The sequence below is a fragment of the Condylura cristata genome, unplaced genomic scaffold (assembly GCF_000260355.1).
Source record: "Condylura cristata isolate star-nosed mole 26May11 unplaced genomic scaffold, ConCri1.0 scaffold00017, whole genome shotgun sequence".
Lineage (NCBI taxonomy): Eukaryota > Metazoa > Chordata > Mammalia > Eulipotyphla > Talpidae > Condylura > Condylura cristata.
The window spans coordinates 32777238-32800323 of record NW_004567118.1 but is presented as its reverse complement, the minus strand read 5'-3'; the positions used below and the strand labels follow the sequence as shown (position 1 = coordinate 32800323).

The 23086-nt window shown below is 56.4% G+C and overlaps 1 protein-coding gene across 1 annotated transcript; it reads right to left on the bottom strand.

Annotated features, from left to right (window-relative positions):
* Positions 1–1642: 1642 nt before the first annotated feature.
* On the bottom strand, positions 1643–22791 carry CLUH (clustered mitochondria (cluA/CLU1) homolog). The gene is made up of 26 exons (XM_012726462.1): positions 22595–22791; positions 15601–15803; positions 14651–14822; positions 12896–13039; positions 12604–12728; positions 12351–12505; positions 12144–12269; positions 11723–11870; positions 11410–11502; positions 9538–10232; positions 8635–8858; positions 8340–8444; positions 8104–8204; positions 7169–7321; positions 7004–7066; positions 6662–6906; positions 6315–6399; positions 6048–6201; positions 5829–5968; positions 4961–5041; positions 4762–4887; positions 4559–4680; positions 4185–4278; positions 3956–4090; positions 3789–3862; positions 1643–3148 (listed from the first exon to the last, which is right to left on the bottom strand). Exons 1-26 carry the CDS (start codon positions 22692–22694, stop codon positions 2965–2967), a joined length of 4047 nt encoding a protein of 1348 aa, XP_012581916.1. The 5' UTR covers positions 22695–22791; the 3' UTR covers positions 1643–2964.
* Between the last annotated feature and the right edge of the window lie 295 nt (positions 22792–23086).

Sequence of the window (23086 nt, the reverse complement as noted above, 5' to 3'; positions counted from 1 at the left end):
TGTTGGCCCTGTCCTGCCTTTCATCAACAGTCTGTTCAGCTACTGAGTATCTTTAGGACGCTATGAAGTCTCAGCCTTTTCCATGTATAAAGGACAACACACAGTACGGTGGCTCTCTTTATACAGCCCAATTCTATCTGTAACTCCCCCTATATGGGAAGCTTGGCCAAGAGACTTTTTCTAAAGATATGGGATCTAGCGTTTCACTATCTTAAAGTGCAATTAGCTACTCAAAACCTTAATTTGTCTCCATGTGCCACACATTGAGAGAGTTCGTGATTGTGTCTAACAGATGTAGGGTGAGCAGTAGGAAAAGAGGGAATTGTGGCAGCTGTGGTCACATCTCATGACCTGACACTAGGATCCTCTAGGAATACAGTTCAGTGTTCTCTGAACCATCAGCATCACCTGGGGACGTGTTAGCACTAATTGGGCTCAGACCCACTGACATAGTGAGATGCAGCAGAACTTTTGAACACCTAGGTGATTCTGATGAAGGTTCTGAAATTTGAGAACTGCTTATCTAAGTGATTCAGGAAATAAGGACAAAAATCACTCCTGAACTGTACAGCTGGGGTCTGAACTTGAATCTTTTTAAAGTGTTTTTTAAAATGAGTATTATGCATGGTTATCTCTGCCTGGTCCTTAAGGTGTGTACTGTATTTCAGTAGATCTGCCTTTTATGCTCCTTCCTGTCTGTGATGAATCCTCTCAGCACCCCCCTTCTGTCTACACCCCAGGTCTACACACACACAAAGGTGGAGACTAGTGGAGCAAAAATGCCTAATATATCACTATCTATGAGATGCAAACATGCCTATTCTCAACATCTCTTTTTCACGTACCCCATGTTGGTGGACACTAGTATTTTAATGAACAATACCCACTTAAGTTAGGTCACAGACCAAAGGCTGAAACTAATGAAAAAGTGAGCTGGTGACCAGGCACTTGCTCTTTGCCTGATCTGGTTTGTAACCCACATGGTGTAGAACTTTCATCTTGCTTGCTTCTCCCCTCAGTTGATTTCAGTAATTTGCCTGTTCTCCCCACTGTCTCTCACCACCACCGTCACTCCTCTGGCCTACACCCAGTTGTATGCATAAAAAAGCTAAAAGTAATTTTACAAGTAATTGTTACAAGTTTTGACTTTTTTAGTATTGTAGGGAAGATTGCTCCATGTCTGAACTCTACTCTAGCACCTCTCTAACTCCTTTGTGGGATGGACTAGAAGTGGACATGAGGAGTAAGAATCATTGCCCATGCTTGCAACTCAAAGTTACTAAGTCATTCCATACAAAATCATTCTTCTCAGGATATAAATCAGTGGATTTGCTTGTTTACTACTTCACTTTCCACTTGAGGAAAGTTGCCTGTTCTCAACAAGCATCCTGATTATGTGTGCCTTACTTGACTTGGTAGTTTAAGTGAACAAATAAGCTACATAAGGACAGCTCCTGACAATTGGTAAACCCTAACTGGGTACCTGTGACTCCACCCCTTTTCCTCCCATTTAAATGTTGACCTTGAATTTAAACTATACACATTCGTGTGTTTTAAACTCTTTACTAACTAGCAGCACTGGCAACAGCCCTCACTTCATAATCAAATGAGACTGGTACAGAAGACACAGGAGAGACTGGGGCAGCAGGTTTCAAAAACTCACTTTATTCCAATGTGAAATGAAGACGTGATGGTTTAAAAACAAGAAAAAGTTCTTGATCAGCTGTGGGGATGCTTCACTTGCTAGCTCAACCCCACTCCCTTTGAAACAAGGTGCTTGGACAGACCATACCCATAAGCAGCTCCCCGCAAAGCCCCCAAGCAGAGGCCCCATTCCGGGAACAATCCCCTTACTGCTCACAAGGGTGGTAACGTCCCCCCGCCCCCCCAAGACCCATTAGGGCTCCAACAGCAGGCACAGAAGCAGCACAGGCAGGGGGAGAGGGAGTAGCAGGCCTGTGGGGGCCACCACCTTCAACACAGTCCCACCACCTCCACCCCCAGAGATACTCTGTATAAGGTGCTTGTGAGGCAAGGTCCAGGTGGGAAGCTGGGCTCCACAAGTGACAATTACTCCTATATCTGGTAATTTACCCCCGAGAATCCATGATACAACCCTGGTTCCCCTAGCTCCTCACATACACCCCCCCCCCCACTGTGCATTAGGCAGCTCAGGTTCAATTGGGAGGATACATTCAGACCATAGCCCCCCAAAGGCTATCTCCAGCTGGGGTGCAGGGAGTGGTGAGGCAGCACATCTTGCTGGGTCCAAGAGTGGGCAGACAGGCAGAGGCTGGGAACAAGGCCAATCCCACTCTCCCCCAGCTGCAGTCAGGCCCAGTACGGAGTAGTGAAGCAACTGCAGCTCTCATCTTGTCACAAAGCTAAAGTGCACCCCAATCTTCAGCCATACCACAGAGCTCTGGCTCTCCACCCCAGGACACAGGAAAGCGCCCGTTTTTTGGCTTAAAACCTAGACTTTAAGCCAAGTTGAGCCCAAGGGTAGTGGCAGCAAAAGCGGCAGTCATAATGTCGAACATACAAATGACCTGAGAAGTCTCACCTGCACACCATCCACTCAGAACTGACTCAGGGCTATGTACAAGTTAGGAAGGACGGCTCAAGATACGCACGGGCATGACACACTCGCACACACCTGCTTGAGGTTGGGGGTCTGAGGGGGCTTCTGACCCCCAGTTAGGAATTGGTGCCCACATACTCCATTCATGTGTCTTCAATTAGGCCTCTGCATCATATATTCATTGTACCAGTGCAAAAACTTCTTGGGGATGGGGGGCAGTCAGGCCAGGTCGGGGTCCAAGGAGGATTTTGGGGTGGGGCTGGGGTTGGAAACTTGGAAGAAGGGGGCTTGTTTCCTCTCCCGATCTGCAGGGCGTGCCCCTTCTCCTGGAGTCTGGATCACTGGGTAATGGGGCAGCTGACTGTCCATCTGTCTCTCCTTTTCTACCCCTGCAAGCTCAGGGATGGGTCCTTGGCAGCCCTGGGCAGGGAGTCTGCTTCCTCTGGGGCCCCCGCGGTCTCAGGCTCAGTAGCCATGGGCTCCTCAGCTCTATCCTTGTTTTTGCTGGCCTCCTGGAGCTGGTGTCGCCGCGCCACCTCAGCTTTCAGATTCTCCAAGTCTTTTTGGCTGTGCAGAAGAATGGGGATGAAAGACAGGTGTCAACGTGGGACTGGGCCCTCTGTCAGCTTACCAGCTTTGCTTCAACTTGGGACAAGACCAGGTCTGTGCTTTAGTCAGAGACATGTACTGAACAAGTATCTCCCTCTTCAAAGCAGAAGGGCCCATGAAGTGCTCAAGTCGGAGCTGACACCGCCTTGCTCTCACTTGGTCTTTCCACCTAGTTCAAATCTGGTCCAGAAGACCAGACGCAGAAAATGGAGCAGCGCAGGGCCGGCTCACAGTGGGCACAGCACAGTATCCTGGCTGATAAGCCCACACCCCACACTGGTGGGGGTAGGAGTGCGGGGTCACGAAGGCAGCATTTCATAAGCGCCACACTGAAGCCCTCAGGGTTCAGATACAAGGCACACGTCTGCACTACAACAGCAGGAAGCCAAGGGAGGGAGCTGCTGCTCAACAGTGACATGGAAAGGTCACCAAAACCTGTTAAATGAAAAACAATAGCCACATGCTAGGTTTGCTACAATTTGTGGGAAAAAGGAGGGGGGATTACACATTTGCTTGATTCCTCATAAAGTATTTCTGGAAGGATTCACAAGAAACTGCATCACAGATGGGGATAAAATGCAGGTGCAGAGGGTCTCACCTGAGAGGAATGAAGAGGATGCCGTTGATGACGTTGAGCTGTTCCAAGACACTGGCCATGCTGGGGGCTGTGAACTGGGGGGGTGGGGAGGGGGCGGGAAGCTGAGTCAGTGAGCAGGTACCAGGAGGCTGGATTGTGGGGTCCAGGCAGCTCCACCTGGGACATACCTTGAGAGGTGGGATGTTGGCACTAGAGCCATTGCGGTAGATCTCATTCATGGTGCGCTGCAGGGCCACAGCCTGCTGTGTCAGGCACTTGAGGTACTCAGAGCTCTCCTTCGTCTTCTCATGGTCCTCGCCCAGCTACAGGAGGTGAGAGGTGGCACAGGAAGGAAGGATCAGGACCACCTGAGGCCCACAGGCCCAGGTCCACCCCCTCAGCTTCTCCACAGCCCACCTGGGTCTTGTAGATGGTGTAACCTTCCTTCTCATGCTGCAGCGCTGACCGGAACTCAGCTTTGCTCTCGTAGACCCGGGCAACAAGGTGGTGGCTGGAAGGAGGAGGAGCACGCATGGCAAAGGAGAGGCGTGGGGGTGGGGAGAGCGGCGCTGGGATAGCAGGGCCTTAACAGTGGTGTGGAAACTATTCCAGACCCCGCTCTAAAATCTTCCCAGTGACAAGTCCAGGATTCACAGGAGAGATGGAAGTTGAGAGGCATTTTCTCAAGTGTCAGGTGGAAGACAGAATGTTGGCTCCACGCCTGCCCGGAGTCTAAGTGCTTCCAGGGATCCTGTACTGGGGCTGAGGTCCCCATCCCAGCACAGCCTCACCTGAGGGCCACCTTGAGGGACTTGGGCCCGTGATATTTGGTGCTGACGGCCAGCGCGTTCTCTAGGAAGCGCAGTGACAGGTCATACTCCATCACTCCATGCAGCACCAGCCCGATGTTATTCTGGGGACAATTGAGAGGGCCCCCGTCAGCTCCCACTGCCACAGGATGAGGCTGGTTCCACTTTCCCTGCCCAGCACTCACATCCAGCAGTGCCATCTCAGGGTGGTCTTCCCCGAACACGAGCAGTGTGAGGTAGCGGGCGCGGTATAGCAGGCTCAGGGCCGTGGACAGCTGGCTGCTGGCGAAGCAGTACAAGGCCAGGTGCATCTGTGGAGGAGCCGCGTCAGGCCAGGGCCACAGGCCCGCCGCCCTGTCAGCCCCCCGCCCGACAGCTACTCACGTATTCCTGGATGGTATTGGGGTGCTCGATGCCCATCACTCGCTCGCTCATCAGCACTGCCTTTTGCTGGTTACTCAAAGCCTGGGAGAGGTGAGAGGTGGTTAGTCCAGGGCGGATACCACTCCACACCAAGTCTGCTGCCCCCACAGCGGTCGGCCTCATCACCTCTAGCTGTATTTTCTATTTTCACTTTGCACAACTGAGAAAGGGTCAGAATTTAACTGCTGTGACTACGAAGTCTATGCTTTGAGACTGTTTCATCATGGGAAAAAATCATCATCTTAAGCCTTCTTCCACTTAAAATCTAAACAAGTACATTACCTACCAATCTAAAAGTGTGCTAGAAGTGAGGTCTTGATAATTTAAACAAATGCAAACACAGACAAAGAAAAACGGGGGGGGGGGGGGGGAGGGAGGAGTGGAGAGCCTAGTGCTCACCTGTGCCATGAAAACGTCTCAAAACCTGGGAATGACCAGCCAGGGGTCATAGTGGTCAGAGCCAATAGCAGAGATACTGCCAGAAGCTTCCAGGAGGCACCAGCAAGTAGGCCCTAAGCCCCAGAGTCTGTACTTTCCGTTGTCCTTGTGAGGGCTGCCCTGCCATCACTTTGCTGTGGTCTCGGGCTCACCAGGCTCTCGAGCTCTCTCAAGGGTCTCCCTGGACTCTACCTGCTCCTCCCTCAAGACCCCGAGGTAAGCAGCATTCTAAGCTTTTCTGATAGGGGGTCCAATTCAGTAGTCCTAGAGTGCTACTTCCTGCTGTTGTAGGGGGTAAGAACACAGCCCCAGCTCCCTCAATTGCCATCCCCCAGTGCCAGGCCAGGCCCCAGGGCCTCTTCTGACAGCCCAGGGGGTGCTCAAGGCCCACCTCGGCGTAGTCACCCATAATGTAGTGGAGACGAGCAAGGAGGCGCAAGCAGGCGCAGATCTCCACGTGCATGGCTCCGTACACGTTGTTAAACAGGTTCAGGGCCTCATTGATGAGCTCGCAGCCCTCCTTCAGGAAGCCTGCAGGGCACCCCCAAGGGTGGCAAGGTCAGGGCCGGGCCAGGGGACCCCCTCCCACCAGCCCCACCTGGCCACGCACCCTGCTGTACTTTGGCCTGCCCGCTCTGGAAGAAGTGGAAGGCATCCGAGGCCTTGGGGTTGACGTGCTTGACCACGGGGAAGATGTTGAGCACATCCTCCTCGGTGAAGGCAGGCTTGTGGCGGCTGTCAAAGCTGTATTCCTTCAGCAGGATCTGGGAACACAGTGCCAACAGCCACGGGCGGCCTCAGCCCCAGACTCAAACCGTCAGCACCCCCCACTTCTTACTCCCGCCCTGGACCTGAGCCCTGGGGGAGACTGGCCCACCTGTATGCCGGTCTTCAGGGAGATCTCCCGCAGCAGCGTTATCTTCTGTAGGCCGTAGGTCTCCACAGCCTGGTCCACACTCTCACTAGAGGAGGAGCGGCAGGTGAGCCCGAGCGGCCCAGCACGTGGCTCAGCCCCTCTCCAAGGCTGCCTCCTTACCTGAAGGCCCCCCTCCCAGGCGCTCTCTCCCTCCAGTCGGGGCGCGCTAACCCTCACGCCCACTCCTGAACACAAGTGGTCATCCAGCTCCCTCTTGGCCTATCCCCTGCCCTGTGACTTCAGGCTGACTCACCAGATGCCCCCTGGGAGCCCAGCCCCTAGGCTTGCCGCAGTCCCGCCGCACTTACCACTGGAGGCTAAAGTCAAAGTAGTTCTTAGCCTCCTGGCAAATGTTCTTCCAAAGCTCCTGGGGAGTCATGACTGCCCAGGCTGTGTTATCTGCTGCTCCTGGGGGCCGGTTTCTCCTCCTCCTGTTCCTCTTCTTAGACACCAGCTCATCAGCAGGCAGGTGGGCCACAGGGTTGGGGTAGGAGCTCAGGAAGCAGTTCAGGAAGTGGCTGATGGCGGCCGAGAGGCCCGAGAGCTCCACTCCCTGAGAGGGAGGTTTTCACCAGTCAGGGCCCTTGGGCGGCAAGCAGGGTCCTTTCCTGAACACCACACCACCCAGGCTGGGGAGCAAGGGCTGCTACCTGTAAGTACGTCTTGAAGATGTGCTTGGCAGAGCGGGTGATAAGTTCTCCAATGCCAATTTTCTGCGTAGATTCAAAGAGGGAAGTCTTGATCAGGCCACGGTCTCCATCCCAGACCCCCCACCCCCCAGCCCCCAGCTCATGGCCCATCTTGGCGCCACTCACGTAGACGTGGTCCAGCTGGTCACGGGCAGGGCTCCGGAGCACCAAGTCCAGCACCTTGCCCAGGTAACGCATGTTGATGCCTCGCTGGCGCATCACCTCAGCCAGCGTGGCGCCATCCATAGGCAGCACCGCATGGTCTATGCAGTCCTTCACCTGCGGGCCGCAGCAGATCAGACCCCCCTGCACCCAGCCTGCGCCTGCTGCCTCCTCCCGCCCTGGGTCTTCTCCAGGGAAGCTCATGCTTTCCCACAGCCTTGAGGGAAGGAGTGGACTAAAACCCCAGCTTCCAGTTAGGAGGGGGGGAGGGGACAAAGCAGCAGCAAGGACTTTGAGAGCATGTCGCCAGCCCTTTACCCGAAAAGAAAGCAGGACAGCAGTCACCCGGGACTGGAAGTCCCACCCAACGGGAAAGGAAGGAGCAAGGTAATGAAATGAGAGAACACTGGCTCCCCCTCTGTCTGCGCAGGAGAGAGCAGAGGTGGCCACTAAGGGCCACAACTGCAGCCAGCCCGCGCTGAGCCCGAGGCCCGGACAGGGAAGCAGAGCAGTCACACGGCAGCCTCGGCTCAAAACGCTGAGACACGTGCACAGCCAGGCCACAGGGCTCGCTTAGTAGGGAGCAAGTGGACCCATCACCTACGGAGCCTAGCTACAAAGTCTGGGAGGGTGCGGAGGCCCCCCGCAGGTCCTCAGTCCAGGTGGACAGCGCGGCTGGGCAGAGCCTACACCTGAGCCTCCCGTGGCCTCTCCGGGTCAGCAGCCCCAGCTGTACCGGGGATGAGGACTCGGCCCACCTGCCTCGCCGGTCAGCAGGCCTAAGGAAACCACCCCTGCTGGCGTTCTGTGAGCTTCTAGGGTTGGCAACGGATGAAGCAGGGAGGCCTATCACAGCACCCTCCGTTCAGCCCAGCCCTCCCGGGCTTCCCCGCCCTCACCAAGCCAGGAATCTGGCAGGAGAGCAGGAAGGCAGCAGCATCTTTCAGCAGTTGCTTCTGGTCCCGAACTTCCTCCTGGCAGGACTCCGGGAAGCGAACCCCTGAAGAAGGAAGAGCATGGGCTTGAGCCAAGTGCAAGTGGCGTGGAGGTGGCAGACAGGTGTGGGCGGTCAGGGGGGCCCACAGGGTCTCGAGCCAAGTGCACGGTGTTCTGCCTACCCTTCCCCGACACTTGCCTGGAGAAAAGATGTCAGGGTTGAAGCGGACGTCAAAGGCCGTGCTGCTGATGGAGCCCACTGCCTTGCACGCGTTACGAATCACCTCCCGGCTTCGGGGGTCTGCTGTGGAGACACGGCAGGCTGGGAGGCAGCCCGACCCCACCACTGCGTAGGGCTGGCCGACTCCCAGCCTCCCCCCAGTTCCTCTTAGAAAGGGCGGCCTGCCTCTTCCTGGGCTGGGTCATGAGCCGCCCCAGGTGGCACCAGCTGCCAGCACAGGACTGCCGCACCCCGGCATCCACAGCAACCCCACCTGTGCCGTCGTCCGAGGCGATGGTCTCTGCCAGCTCCTTCACCTTGGCCAGGCCACTAGCACTGCTCCCCTCCTCCTCATTTCCTGCCTCAGGTCCTGCAGGATCTTCAGGCTTGGATACCAGGGGAGGAGATTCACCATTTTCCAGTGAGGTGAGCGTCTCCATCTTGCCGGCTTTCTGCTGCATCAGCTGCAGGGCCGCCAGCTTCATGAAGAGGAGATACCTAAAGTGGCCGAGGACAGACAGGAAAGGGATGTATCGGCAAGTCTCACCCACTGGGCACCTCCTGCTGACGGCGGGGACCAGACTGGCTCCTGGTGCCCTGGGGCCGGACACACTCAGGCCTGGGGACTCTCCCTGCCCGTGTGCAAGTGTCGGCTTGCGCGTGCACACACGTGGCAACTCCAGCAGGCGGCAGCAGGTCCTAGCAAATAAGCAGACCTCCCCAAGTGGAAAGAGGACAGCTGGGGGCCTGGGGATTGGCTCAGCCTGCAGGTCAGGGCTCTCAAGAGAGACAGGAACCCACTGACATTTTGAGAGGGAGAAATATTTGTGGTGTGGGTCATTTGATGTGGCTGATTCCTAAGCACTAAATGCCAACCGCAGCCACACCCTGCCCCTCCTCCAAGTTTTTGGCACTGGGACATTCAGAAACACTGAGCAGTTCTGCACATGTCCCTTAAAGATCGAATCACTGGTGCAGCTGGTCTGTGACCAGCACACAGCTCTTAGAGGGGTGCTAAGGGCCGGAGACAGGTATGCAGGGGTTGGGGGAAGGCAGCTATACTGACCGTGGCCAGAGCTGGCTGCCCTTCCCAAGGCCTCTACCATCAAGCCTCAGCCCCAGGACCCCCGCGGCTGGGGGCAGCTTGCCCGGGCCCCTCCGACGGCCGGCTCCTCACCGGTGCTCCACGAAGGCGTCCACCAGCTCCTGGCGCAGGCAGCAGAGCTTGTGCCGGTGGGTGCGGGGGAAGCCGGCGCGGGTGCACTCCTCAGGCAGCGTCTCCCCGGGCACGGGCAGGAAGTTGAGGTCAGGCGGGAAGGTGCGCAGCAGGTCCAGGATGTAGTGGCGCCCGTCGTTGCCGATGATGCCCTTGCACTCCACGGAGGAGCAGAGCTCCACCTCCTCGTCGCGGTCGTTGAGCACCCGATGGCGCAGGATCTTGAGGGGCCGGCTCGTGCGCTCCAGCAGCTCCAGGTACCGTGGGTGCGTCACCACCGTCTTGCCAAAGTCAATGGAGCCATAGATGACGCTCTGCTCCTGGTCCCGCTCCAGGATGCCCGGGATGATGGACTGCGCGGTGACCCGGTAGCCACGGTAATCCACCACCACAGTGCCCAGGGTGTACAGCCCCTCCACGTCCACGGCGTTGTACGTGCGCACGCCATTCAGGTCGTTGGTGGGCGCCACGTAGGCCGCCACGTCGCCACCAAAGTCCTTGTAGTGGTCACGGACATCAAAGCCCAAGCTGAAGAAGATATTGTTCCAGATGAACATCTGCATCTTGGTCTCCTCGCTGGGGTTGATGGCCATCACGTTGCCATCGATGACGGCCATGGCCCCCCGCGTGGCTGCGGCCGTGAAGTCGCTGTGCACCTGGGAGGGCCGAGGGGGAGGGTGAGCAGCTGGCCAGGCTCACCCGGCAAGCGCTGCTCTGGCTAGAGGGTCCTGGGCGCAGTGCTCGCACATTTGGAAAAGGGCAGGAAACTCAAAAACAAAACACCTCAAAACTTACAAACTCAGAGATAGGAGAGCTTAGTTAACGAGGTGTACGAGACTGGAGCGGATCTGGGATCCACCAACTCTGCACCAGGTGAACCTGGCGCTCCAGGCCAGTTTTCTTGTCTATGAACAGTGCTGCCTTGTACAGAGTACAGAAGATACTGTCTATGAAGACCCTCTTCTGCTTCCTAGCATTAAAGACATTTAGACCCTATTTTACCATAATATCTAAGTGACAAGATTATGTATCTTAAACACATTTTCTGAAAGCACAATTTTTTCCTTTCAGTCTAAGTACTAATCACAGGGGCTGCCTCTGGTGGGTAGGAGTTAAATCTCAGTGCTGTCACTGCCATGGCCTGAGTTTGATCCCCACCAGGGAGCTGACCCACATGGCGCGGCAGACCTCTGCTGACCCGCCCGCTGCTCCCTCAGCAGTGGACTTCGTCAATCTGCCTGTTCTGCTCCCCGCTCTGTCTCTAGAGAGTCCTCTCACCCCCTGCATCTCTGGCTTGTACCCCAGCTCTTATGTGCACAAGTAAATAAACATTTTAAAGAATATTTATTTATTTATGCATACAAGAACTGGGATACAGTGGTGGGTGGGTGTGAGAGGCTTCACCAGAGACAGAGTGGGGAGCAAAAGAGGCAGAACTACTAGAACACACTGCTGAGGGGAACAGCAGGTGAGACAGGAGAGGTCTGCTGGGCCATGTGGTCAGCTCCCTGGCTGGGGATCAAACTCGTGCTGCAGTGGCTGCGGATAGCTTCACAGAGCTGAGCTCCAACCTGTTAAGCCACCAGGGAGGGCCTAATAAATAAATCTTAAAAAAAAAAAAATACTCATCATGGCAGGACATGCGTGCCTAAGCAAGGGCCCCCCAGCAGTCTGTGGAGGGTGGGAGACTGTCATTCAGTCCACACCACATTGGGAGGCAGTTCCCTCCCCTTCCCCTGGACTCCAAGTCTCGGAGGGGCAGAATAAGGAACTGGGGTAGTCCTCCAGGAGATGGGAGGGGCAAGCAAGATACCTGCTGGCACCCTGACTGACCTTGAATATGGCTCTTTCTCGAAGCAGACGTTCTGGCAGGTTCTTTCGGGGCAGCTCCCTTGTCGTCTGCAGCTCCTCATTCCAGTCCCGCGTCTGCAGTGGGACCAAGGAGGAGACACCAGCTCAGCCTGTGCCCTACAACCTGTTCCAGGAAGGCCCTCCCTGCACCTCCCCATGGACAGTCCTCCGCACCCCCAAATGAACCAGACACAGACAGAGCTTCCAGGGAGGCACAGGGAACCTGGCCCAGCGCGCCCCTCCCAAAGGAGCAGAAGGAAGGTGCCAAGGGGGGGCGGGCCCAGGCCGCAGGCACCTGTCCAGGAATGTGCTCCTCGTAGCCCAGCCGCGAGGTGTAGGCGTCCTCTGCACGCACGCAGTCCATGGCATGCTCCGCTTGGGGGGCCGTCCAGCTGTACACCTGGAACGGGGTGGCGATCCTCTCGAATGGGTGGCGCTGGACCCTACGTCAGGAGAGAGAATTGCAGCCGCCAAGCCCGGGGGCTGCCCTGGAAACCTTCTCCTTTGAGGTCCCACCTGCTCCAGCGTCTCATCAGCCAACAGAAACAAACAGGTGTCTCAGGCCCTGGCAGAGAGCTCTCTGAGGCTCTGGGGCGCTGGTGGCTGAGGACACAGCTTTTTAGGGTAGAAGCACGGGCATGCAGGCTGGCCAGTTCATCCCATCCCCCAGGGGGTGACACCAGGCAGGGACAAATACAGGCAAAGGAACTAGCTACCTTTTCTTCTGCAGCACAGCAAAGTTTTTTTTGAAGGTCGTGCTGATCTGGTTGAGCAGCTCCACCAGGGAATGGCTGAGGAAGCGGGGGCTGGCAGGCTTGGGGTTGAAGTGATACGCTGTGGACCTGAAGGAAGAGGGTGTGGCTGCACAGGGTGTCCCAAGCCCAGCCCGGCGGCCCCTGGAGCAGACTCACACGGGAACTCACTGGTTCAAGTAAAAGCCCCGTGTGGAAGCCGTGATGCTGACTTGCCGGTCCTCAGCGGTGATCACAAACAGGTACATGAGGTCCCCGTGCATCTTGCGGTTCCCTGGAGGTGGGTTCCAGCCACTCATGGTGAGTACTTTCAGGCACTGTAGTGGCTGCAAGAGTTGCCAAGTGTGAGCGGCCAGGCCTCCCGAAGCGGCAGACCCCTCCCTACCCCACCAGACCTGCTCCCAGCTCGACTCCAGAATCCCACCTTCCAGTCACGGTTCTGGGGCTGCAGGGGGCATAAAGGCCGCTCCCGGCTCCCTGGAAGGATGTACTCAGGTGGTGTGCAGTCGATGGGATCCATCTCCAAGCCCTTCTTCCGCTTCCCGCTGTCTGAGAGACCCAAAGCCACTGGTCAGCGCAGTCACTGGAGCAACCGTCTCCCTGTGTGCACCCCCCGCCCCGACCAGACGGAGGCCTGGCCCTCAGCCCCCTCACTAGCGCTCGATCTCCTTGCTCCACGCCCCCTGTCCCAGCCCCAGCCCTGGAGCATCCTGTACCTCCCAGGTCACCGTCAGTGAAGACACTCAGGAAAGACAAGGAGTTGCAGTCAACGCCATTGAAGGCATCTGATGGGTCCAAGCTCTTGAGCAGGTCTCGGACGTGGCGCACGTGGATGCGGGCCTCTCGCACTGTGTACGGCTCTGAGTTAGGGGGAAGGGGCTGGTGTTAGCAGGGCTCTGAACCCCAGATGACTTCCCAGCATAGGTAAGTTTGCCATGGCACTACCATGGCAGATCTTAATTTTTAACTATAGGCAAATTCCAGTACAAGACACACAAACTGGAGTGCTGGTTGCAATATACACATCCGTCTGCTTTGAAAGCATCCTGTTTACAAAGAACTTTTTGCCAAAATGTTGGCAAACACCTCTAAAAATGTACACACGGGGCCCTCACTGGTGGTACAACTGGTTAAAGTACAGCACTATGAAGCTCTCGCAGCCACTACAGCCCGAGCTCAATCCCAGGCCAGAGAAGTAACCCACATGGTGCGGCAGACCTCTCCTGACCCGCCCGCTGCTCCCCTCAACAGTGTCCATCAGCCTGTTCTGCTCCCCACTCTGTCTCTGGTGAATTCTCTCACACCCCACAGCTCTAGCCTGTACCCCAGCTCCTGTATGCATAAATATATATTTTTTAAATGTACACAGGGGCCTCCATGGTGGCACAAGGGGTTAAGTCTCAGCACTACGAAGCTATTCACAGCCACTGCCGCAAGAGTTAGAATCCTAGCCAGGGAGCTGACCCACATGGTGCGGCAGACCTCTCCTGCCTCATTCCCCTAGGCAGTCAACCCGCCTATTCTGCTCCCCATTCTGTCTCTGGTGAATCCTCTCCTGCCCCTCCTCACCTCATACCTCTGGCCTACACCCTAGCTCTTGCATGCATAAATAAATAACATAAATCTTTAAATAAAATTGGACACAGGCCTCGGGAAGCCTCTGTCACAAGTCTCCCAGGGAAGCCGGCTGGCAGAGCCGCTGGCTCTTAGCTTGAGTCCTCTTCCAGAGCAGCCCTTGCTCAGGGGCAGCGTGGATTCCCAGGCCCCCAATCTACAACACTGCCCCCAATATTGCTTTGAAGAATTTTTTTTTTTTTAAAGATTCATTTATTTATTCATACAGAACTGGGGTACAGGCCAGAGATGCGGAGGGTGAGAGGATTCACCAGAGACAGTGGGGGAGCAGAACAGGCAGATCGATGAAGTACACTGCTGAGGGGAGCAGCGGGCGGGCCAGGAGAGGTCTGCCTCGCCATGTGGGTCACCTCCAGGGCAGGCGGGGATCGAACTCATGCGGAAGTGGCTTTAGCTTCTTTGTGCTGTGCTTTAACCCGCTGCGCCACCAGGGAGGGCCGCTTTGAAGAATTTTAATTGGGCATCTTTTGATGTAGGTAAGAGGCTCTGGGATCAACTAAGTTTGGGCACAACGGGTTACAGATTTTTCCCTACACTTGGTCTTAACTGAGCTTGTCTGGAACTGAGCAACTTCTCACCCAACAGTCCACAGCCCCAGACTGCGTCTAACCTCCCCGCCGCCCCGAGAGTTATGAAACTAGCTTCCTTATTAGATTAGCTTTTAGCTCTACAGAATTTGGACTGATCTCAAGCTCTTGCTGAATACTGTTGTTATTTATTTAAATCATGACTGACATTTAACCCACAACACTGGAGGGTGTGCACATAGTAGCCTAAGAGCAGACCTCTGCTCCAGGGAGGGAGTGCTCCAGGCACAGCCCTGCCTCCAGACCAACCTTCCACCACACGCAGCACTGAGCCCTCCTGTAGCCCCTCCACACTGCGGAGCTCTGAGAAGTGGTCCAGCATGTTGCCATCCAGGTGCAGCGAGAAGCAGGTGCGGTGACAAGTGTCCTCCCGGTCCATGAGTACCTGATGGATTTCCTGCACCATCTCCTGGGGGGAAACCTGCCAGGAAGAAGGTCCCGACCAGCGGGTGAGAAGCCATACGGGAGGAGCCAGGACACACTGCTTTCTCCAGCCCAAAATATCTGGGTCTCTAGAATTAAAGTCCCAATTTTTGGCTTTTAAGTCCCAGGTGCTATGAGAGACCTCATAGAGCCCCAGCGCGACCTGTATGTTTGTGCAGAGTATACACGTCTGTGGGAGGACACAGTCTGGCACTGATGCCCTTGGGCCTAAACTATTATGCAGACCAAGAGTCCCACGCACAGCAGTGGGAGATTAAGAATGGGGAAATGAATAACAAACTCGCCTCCTCTCTCGCCCACTGCTAAAGTTCCCAAAGAGCTTCCCCCTTCCAGAAGGGTACTCTGGGGTCCAGGTCAGTGGGCACAAAGAACATAAGAAGGACTTTGTGGTTCCCCAATGAGTTACCCAACTGAAGATCTCTCTCTAAGTTGGAGACCATCCAATACTACCCTCCTCTCAGGCAGATGGTAAAACCAGGGCCAGACAGAGGTGACTTACAGAGCAGAAAGCTGGGGGTTCCTGGGACCCCAATTCTATCAAGCTGCTTGTATGCCTCTCCTCAAACAGGGCTGGCACACCCAGCTGGAATCTGTTCCCTAGCAGTGGGGCAATGACATGAACCTGGACTTCCATGTCCACCACACTAGCTGAGTGACCTAGGCAAGGCCCAGGACCCTCAGTTTTCTTCCCTCTTAACATGGAGCCAGGATGAACAAGCAGCCTTGGCTTTTCCCCCATCCCTGCCCCATCGTACCTGGAGGGAGAAAGGCTCAATACCCGGTGCCAGGATCTTCACAGAAAAGCCGGTGTCCTGAATGACAATGACTTCCTGCCCAGTGGTCTCCTCCCCTGGCTCCGCCTCATCCAGTCCATTTTCCCGGGGCACCTCAGCAGCTCCGTCTTCCTTCTTCAGACTCTCCGGGCCGTCCCCATTAAGTAGCATGACTGACGGCAGCTCTGGGGGTGGCAAGGGGCTGAGTCAGACGAACCTAGCTTGTTGGATGGGGCTTTCCATCTCACCCACCTGGGCAGGCACATGCCCTTCAGAATGGCACCTGCATGTCCTCCTGAGGCCCTACCATGGATACTACAGTACCTCCTCAACCTGGGCACAAAATTTCGCTCACCCCTGCCACCCACAGGCTACTACATTCTCCCTTCAACATCCTGGGCCCTCCCTTTCCACCCACCCCTCAGCCTGACAGTCTGGCTGCCACCTGAGCACACCACTGTCCCCTAAGGCACCAACACCACCCTAAGGCCAAACCCAAAGGTCTGCTCTGGCCTTGAGGATCTGGCTACTCAGCAACACCCTGCCTACTCACTTCCTCCTCCTCAGCCCTGACAGACATCAATTCTCTTGTTCCTCCTGCTCCAGCCCCACCTTCTTGCAGGGGAGTCCAAGCTATTGGTGTGCCGGGTCCCAGCCTCTCCTCACTGTTACCTCCCCCTCCCCTATGGTTTTAAATGCCCTCCCACCCCCACAGCACACACAGGCAATCGTGGCCTCAAATTAAGTATGTGGCCACCCCTAAGGCATCCCCCAAAGACTCATCTCGTTGGGATGGAATTCACCTTTCTCTACAAACCAGCCCCTGCTCTGTGACTGCTGCCCCCACTCCTAGTCACCTAACTTAGTCTCCAAACTGTGCGTGCAACCTGGCCTCTACAGCCACAGCCCTGTTGTGGGATATTCCCCCTATTTCAAGTGAACCTTTTGGAACCTTCCTAATATTGCCCAGTGCTCACAAGATAGGCGCTTCTCAGGCCAAACACTGAGGCACCTGCCTAAAGTCCAGCCTCCTGTCAAGGCCTAGCTATACCAAACTACTTGGCAGTCTGACAGGTCATACATCTCCCTTCCTCTGATAGGCTTGTTTACGCCGTCCCCATGTTCCCTTCTATTCATGGTATCCCACAAGGCAAACTCCTGCTCAGCCACCAAGGCCTACGTGAAGTAAGTCCTCTTTAAAGTCTGTCCAACGACCCCTGACAGAACTGTGACCTCCCCACGGTCCCCCAGAGACACAGTGACCACCTACTGGAGCACGTGTTCTGCTGCACTGACAGCCATGCACGCCAGCACCCTACGTTCCTCCGTCTGTATTGCCTGCACTCAACAGAAAAGCACTGAATTCATGAATTATGCAAACACATAGTTGAGTTCAGTATTTGTGAACAGCACCCAACTCATACGCTGCGCAGAGAGAAGGGGGGCAGGTAGCTAACCTTCCCTTCTGTCCAGGCACTAAGTGGGGCAAAGGAGAGTCCCTTCCCTGCCTCTGGGAACAGAGGTTCTCCTCACAGGAACCCACCAGATACAGCCCTGCCTGGAGGCCTGTTTTGCACGCAGGTTCTGCCTTGGCAACCAAACCGGCTCTTTGCTGGTCTTGGAGTTCTGACCTATGAACTCACCAGACCAGTCCTCTAGACCCCAGCACTGCTTCTACACCCAGTTGCTGTTAGGTGTGGGGATAGGATACATTTCTACAGAGCCACAAGAAAGGAGGAGCAGCAGCCTAAGGCCAGGAGATAAGCCCAGCCCAGCACAGGAGGACAGGCCTGGACTCTGAGAGAAGTCAGTCACTCTCCCCGTGTCCCTCTTAACTTAGTGATAAACAGGACAGCCAGGAGTTCAGATACAGTCCTCCCCACCTTTGCCCAAATAAGGATGTCTGAGGCCCAGAAAAACCCAGAGCCTTGCCCAGGGGCAGGAGGCAAGGGTGGCCCACCTTGGAGCTGCCCAGATTGTCCTCAAGCCCATGCCCGTGCCAGGCACACCTCTCCAAACCCGAAGTGAAACTCAGAACCACAAGGACATACGAGGGAGGATTTCTCCTTCCAGAGACCTACTGACCAAGTCAGAGCGACCTAAGTCCCTAGAAATGAGCAACCAGGCCCAAAGGCAGAATGTGGCCAATTCTGTGCTAAGCAGTCTGGACAGGAGGGCAAGGAAAAGGTCAGTTTTCAAACGGCAACAAGGATGACAGATACGAGGAGGCGCTTCCCCCACCGGATCCTTGAGAAAAGGTTGCTAGTTGGCAAGCCCGTGACGTGAGGGGAGGAGCAGGAAGGGGCTCTCCCCTTACAGAATAGCAGATTTATGGTCAGAGACCCTGACCCAGGCAAGCAGCCTGCACTCGGACTCCCTGGAGTCCAGGGGGCAGGGACAAGAGACCGAGCGAGGGGGAACACAGTTCCCTGACCCAACCCAGAAGTCACTTTGTACAGGCTCCTCCCCACGGGGTCTCCAATTCCCTCTCAGACTCCAAGGAACGCAGCAGGTTTTCCTGGTCTCCATTCCCCCAGGACAATCCACCCTCCACCTTCTCCCACTCTTGCTTCCTCCAAGGGAAGCTGAAGGACGCCCTGTCATTTAAGACCAAGTGGTCTCCAAAAGGAGGCTGGCCATCGGGCTCTCACTCCCCTACAGCCCACCTGGTGCAGCTGGCTGCTGTTCTCTCCTGGGCTCTGAAGTCTCAAGACTGCCATGGCAGCGCGGCGGCCGGCTCTCAGGCTCAGGCCTAGCACTGCCAGTGTCCCTTGTTCCGCTCTCCGCCACTACGCTTACCCCCATGCAGCTGGTCGGCCCTGGGCTGGAGCTCCGGTTGGCTTCGGGTTTCAGTGGGGCCAGGCCTGCTGGGGCGGCCCCAGGAAGGGCACACTCCCCCTGCCTCGCATCCTGCTCAAGGTCGGCCGGAAGGACGGCTGCGGGCCAGGAGGCCTTGGTGGCTTCAGGACCCCGGGTGGAGCTACCACCAGCACTTGGATCCAGCTCCCCAGACTCCCCAAAAAGGGGGTCACTGCTGCTGAAGTCATTAAGGGGGCAGGAAGACCCAGAGTTTGGGGTACCTGGGACCCTCAGGACTGACGGCCCTGGGCACTGGCTGGCAGAGGCAGAGCCCAGCAAGGGGGTCCTCTCTTCTGCCTCAACCCCAGTGGGAGCGGGCAGAACCGCTTCAGCCAGCAGCCGGCAACAGCTGGTGCAGACCCGGGCCCAGGCCATGAGCTGGCCACCCCTGTCCACTAGTTGCAGACACTGAACAGCCAGCCTGCCTCCTGGGGCAAGTAGAAGACTTGGGCCTCTGGCTCATGCTGCCCCCTGCAGGTGACCTGGCAGCTCTCCCCTTCCTGAGAGTCACTGGTTCTGGTAGGGGTGGGGGATGGGCCTCCAGGCTCCCAGAGGACAACTGCATCCATGCCCCAGGCCTCCAGCTCCACCAAGAAGCTGGCAGGCTCCAGCTTCCCTTCCCAGCAGCCCCTGTGCTGCCAGGAGAAAACCAAGTCTCTCCCCTGGGGAAAACAGAGCTGGCAGCAAGAGGCCGAAGGCCGTTCGGCTGTGGAAAAGAAACATGCCCAGCCTCGCCAGGGCGCCTTCGCAGGGCCTCTGACTTGTTGCCAGGGCCCAGTCAGGGCTGCTCTGGCATCCATACTAACCAGGGTGGGGGTAGGGAGCAAGGCTCACTCCAGGCCCTCTCCCCTCCAACCCTGTCCTCCTCCCCAGCAGGCCCATCAGCCTCTCCCTAGCCCCACCAACAGTTCCAGCACTCATACAGAGATCACATGGAATGAAGGGTCAGGGCCAGGCAGAGGCCCGCTTAGCCTGCTCTCCTCCCCAGACATACTCTTTGGCCATGACCTGATAGTATGCATGGCCCCCTCCATTCTGGTTGCCAGTCAATGCTCATTCATTTGACCTAGCCAAAGGCAGGTTCCTCAATCAACCCAACCAGCTGACCTCACTTGAAGAAACTAAAGTTCTAGAATGCTAGTAAGCAAGTTTCCCACAGTTATGTGGCCACAGAAACTAAGCCAGGTCAAGGAAATAAACAGGTTCATCAGATGCCCCAGCCCATGCCTGAGTGCCACTCCCCCGGGCTACAGAACCCAGGGGCAAACAGTACCCCCTTCCCCCTCCAGGCTGCAAATCTCAATCCAAGAGGCAAACCTGTCCCCAGCCATGGGAGCCCGCCCACCCCCCTCTCAACACCCGTGTTGGCACTTCCCTCATATACCAGGAGCTCTGAGGACCTGGGTCGTAGGGAGGGGAAAGGTGGTCCTCCACAGAATGAAAATGGGTTCCCCAAATAACACTGCACACGCGCTAGTCTTCATTGGCCGGACCAAAATGAAGAAATTTTGCACAGGGGCCCCATGGGCAGCAAAAGCAGATAGAAAAGAATCCGTTGGCGCAACAGATTAGGACACAGTGCTGCAAGCTGGCCGCAGCTGCCTCAGTGCGAGTTCAATCCCCGCCCTGGAGGTGATCCACATGGCGCAGCAGACCTCTCCGGACTCGCCCACTGCTCCCCTCAACAGTGTACCTCATTGATCTGCCTGCTCTGCTCCCCACACTGTCTCTAGTGAAGCCTCTCACTGTCCGTGCACCTCTGGCCTGTACCCCAGTTCTGTATGCATAAATAAATATTAAAAAAAAAAGAAAAGAAAATTGTACCATAGGAAGACCTTTGTGTGCCTCATTCAGTAGAAGGTGCCAAGGCAGGCCCCGCCCCAGGCAAGGTCCCACAGCAGGAAATAAAGGCCTAAAAGATACTCTACCCCATCACAGGCGTCCAGGACTTCAAGGGAAGGCAGTTAGGGCAAATGGCAGCCTAGGTAAGACCCCAAGGAGGAGGGCACCTCTTTGCCTCCTCCCTATCCTCTAGGCCAGAAGGGACCTACAGGGTCCAGCATTCCTTGAGTTGGTCTTCCTTCCTACCAAGAGAAACCTTTGGGACCCTGTTGGGGAGTTTCTTAGTCCCCCAAGCTCCTCCCCAGTCTGCCAGTCTTCCTCCCCTCTGGGCCTCAAATTCAAGGAACCCTCCCCTAGGCAGAAGGAACTCACTACCATGAACTTGAAAAACCTGCCTGTTCTCTTAACCCCTAAAAGCAACTTTATTCCCAAGAAGGTAACTGACCCTTGCTTTCTCCCTTCCCTCTAAAAGGTCTTGATCATTTCCTCAAATAGATTAGAGAGCCTTCAAGAGCTGAGTTCTGAGATCAGAATGGTTGAGAATCTGCTGGGGTTCTCCATTAAGGCCCCCTCCTTCTTTGAACAGACACAGGCTGGTTCTGATTTAAGTCCTGGCTGTCTATACTAATTTCCGGGTGAGTAAGGAGTCAAAGGCACCCAGTTTCCCCAAAATCAACAGCTGTGTGGCCCTTGCCCGACCCAGATATAGCCTCTGAGCACACAGCTGAGAAGGTTTCACTTACACCCTCAGAGATCCTCCAGAGACTCCCCTCAGCCTCCACCTTCTCAGTATATGAGCCAAACCAACATGCCTGCCCCAACTTCCTTTAGGACAGGGTGGGACAGACTTGACCGTTAGCTGGAAGTTCAAATGTTCCTCTCAACAACTAAATCACCGCATGACCTTGGACAAGTCACTTCATCTTCTTATGTCTGTTAGCTGGAGAGAAACTCAGTCAGCCCGGACCTCCTCTTATCTGGTGTGCTCCCTTACTGATTGAGGGCCACATCAGTGCACAGCCTGGCCAGAGTCATCAGCATCTGTCCTTCTGCCCAAACCTTGGCCTTGTCGGGGCAATCAACATAGCTGCCACAGCACTTATTCCCTGCAAGGTAACCCTATCGTGATGGGCAACAGAGCACCTACCTCATGCTGTTCCTATCCTGACTCACTGGAGAAACTGGGATGGGAAATAAAAAGAACATATTCCTGTTACGGAAAGTTGTGAAGTGGGAGACATGGACAGTTCTGCACTCTCATGACCACCAAGGCAGGGGGCGACCACAGCCTAGCTCTGGGGCAGAGTAAGATTTGGAGATGATAAATGAGGGGCTGGGAAGGGGCTTCCAGTCCCAAGGCAGTAAGTACAAGCAGTGATAGAAGGAATGGAGGTAGAAGGAATGGAGGGAAGAGAGGAAGCCCAGGAAAAATGGAGACACAGCCCTCACTGGAGAAAAGCTGCAGCCACTCCTACAGCCGCTGCCACACAGCCCCACTGGGGGAGAGCTGGGGAGCCGACTCCACACTGATGACCTTTGCCTTAAAACAGCAACTCTGGGCTGACCCACTTTTCGCAATAAGGCGGGTTAATGATCAAGTTCTAGCACAAACACCTCCTCCTGCCAAGGAGTTTGGCTTTGCCCTTATACAAAAGACAGACCCCTAGGTCTGCGGACTAGGCCAACACCCAGCAGAGCCGGGAGTCTGAAGATCCGAGGTCAACCTCTGGGAGTAAAACGGAGAACCCCCTCACAATGCACCCCCTAACTCACACTCTTGCCACGGACTAAACCTGCAAGTCCCAAGTTGAGCCTTACTCTCAGGACCGCAGACTTGTGCACAGGGAAAACTACCCGCGAGCCTGACACGCAGGGTAACTGACTAAGCAAGTGTCAGGGACCCCGGTCCGAGAGCTCCCCAAGCCGGGCGCTGAGGGGGTGGGGCCGTCGACTCCATCCGTCTGCGGCGACAGCGCACCCCGAAACTGTGTGCGCGCACGTGTTCCCTAGATCCGGCGCGCGTGTGCCCGCAGCCGCTGCCCGCTGCCACTACCGTACCGGGGACCCCATGTGCGAAGCCCGGGCCGCAACCGGGGGCGACAGTGAAGGTGACCTTCAGGGCGGGGGTGGCCCGGTGCAGGTCTCGGCGAGATGCAACCGGGCCCGGCGTGGAGGAAACGCGGCGGTCCCGGCGCAATCCCGGATCCACCCGTCCGCCCACTCCACCCGGTCCAGCTTCCCCACCCGGCTGCCCGCTGGTCTCGGCCCCGCTCACCGGCCGCGCCTGGCCGCCCTTTGCCACCGGCCTGAGAGCTGGGCTCCCGAGCGCTGTCGGCCGGGGCGGCCGCCGGTAACTCGTCCGTTTTGATGACCATGGCGGCGGGAGCGGGCGTCCGGCTCGGCTGTCCGCGCCGCCCGCCGCGCCACTAACCCAAGTGCCCTGCGCGCCGCGGCCGCTGCGGGAAGGACGGAGCCTCCGGCCCACGTGGTGTGCGCTGTAGCCTTTGACCCCACTGCCGCTCCCCTGCCCCGCCCTCGCGCCCGGCTCGGCCCACGGAGGCCCGCCAGGGACAAAATACACCGCGCCTCCTTGGCCATCCACCAACCGGGTGACTTTCCCGAACGCCTTAAAGAGAACGTAGCCAGACTCTGGCGAAAGAGCGATTTCGGGCCCCCTCGAGGGGCGGGGCTTCGGAGAGACGTCCTTGCGGTTTGCTGCCGGGCGGGCGGGCGCCTTGACCTTGGGTGGAGACTAGCCTAGGACTGC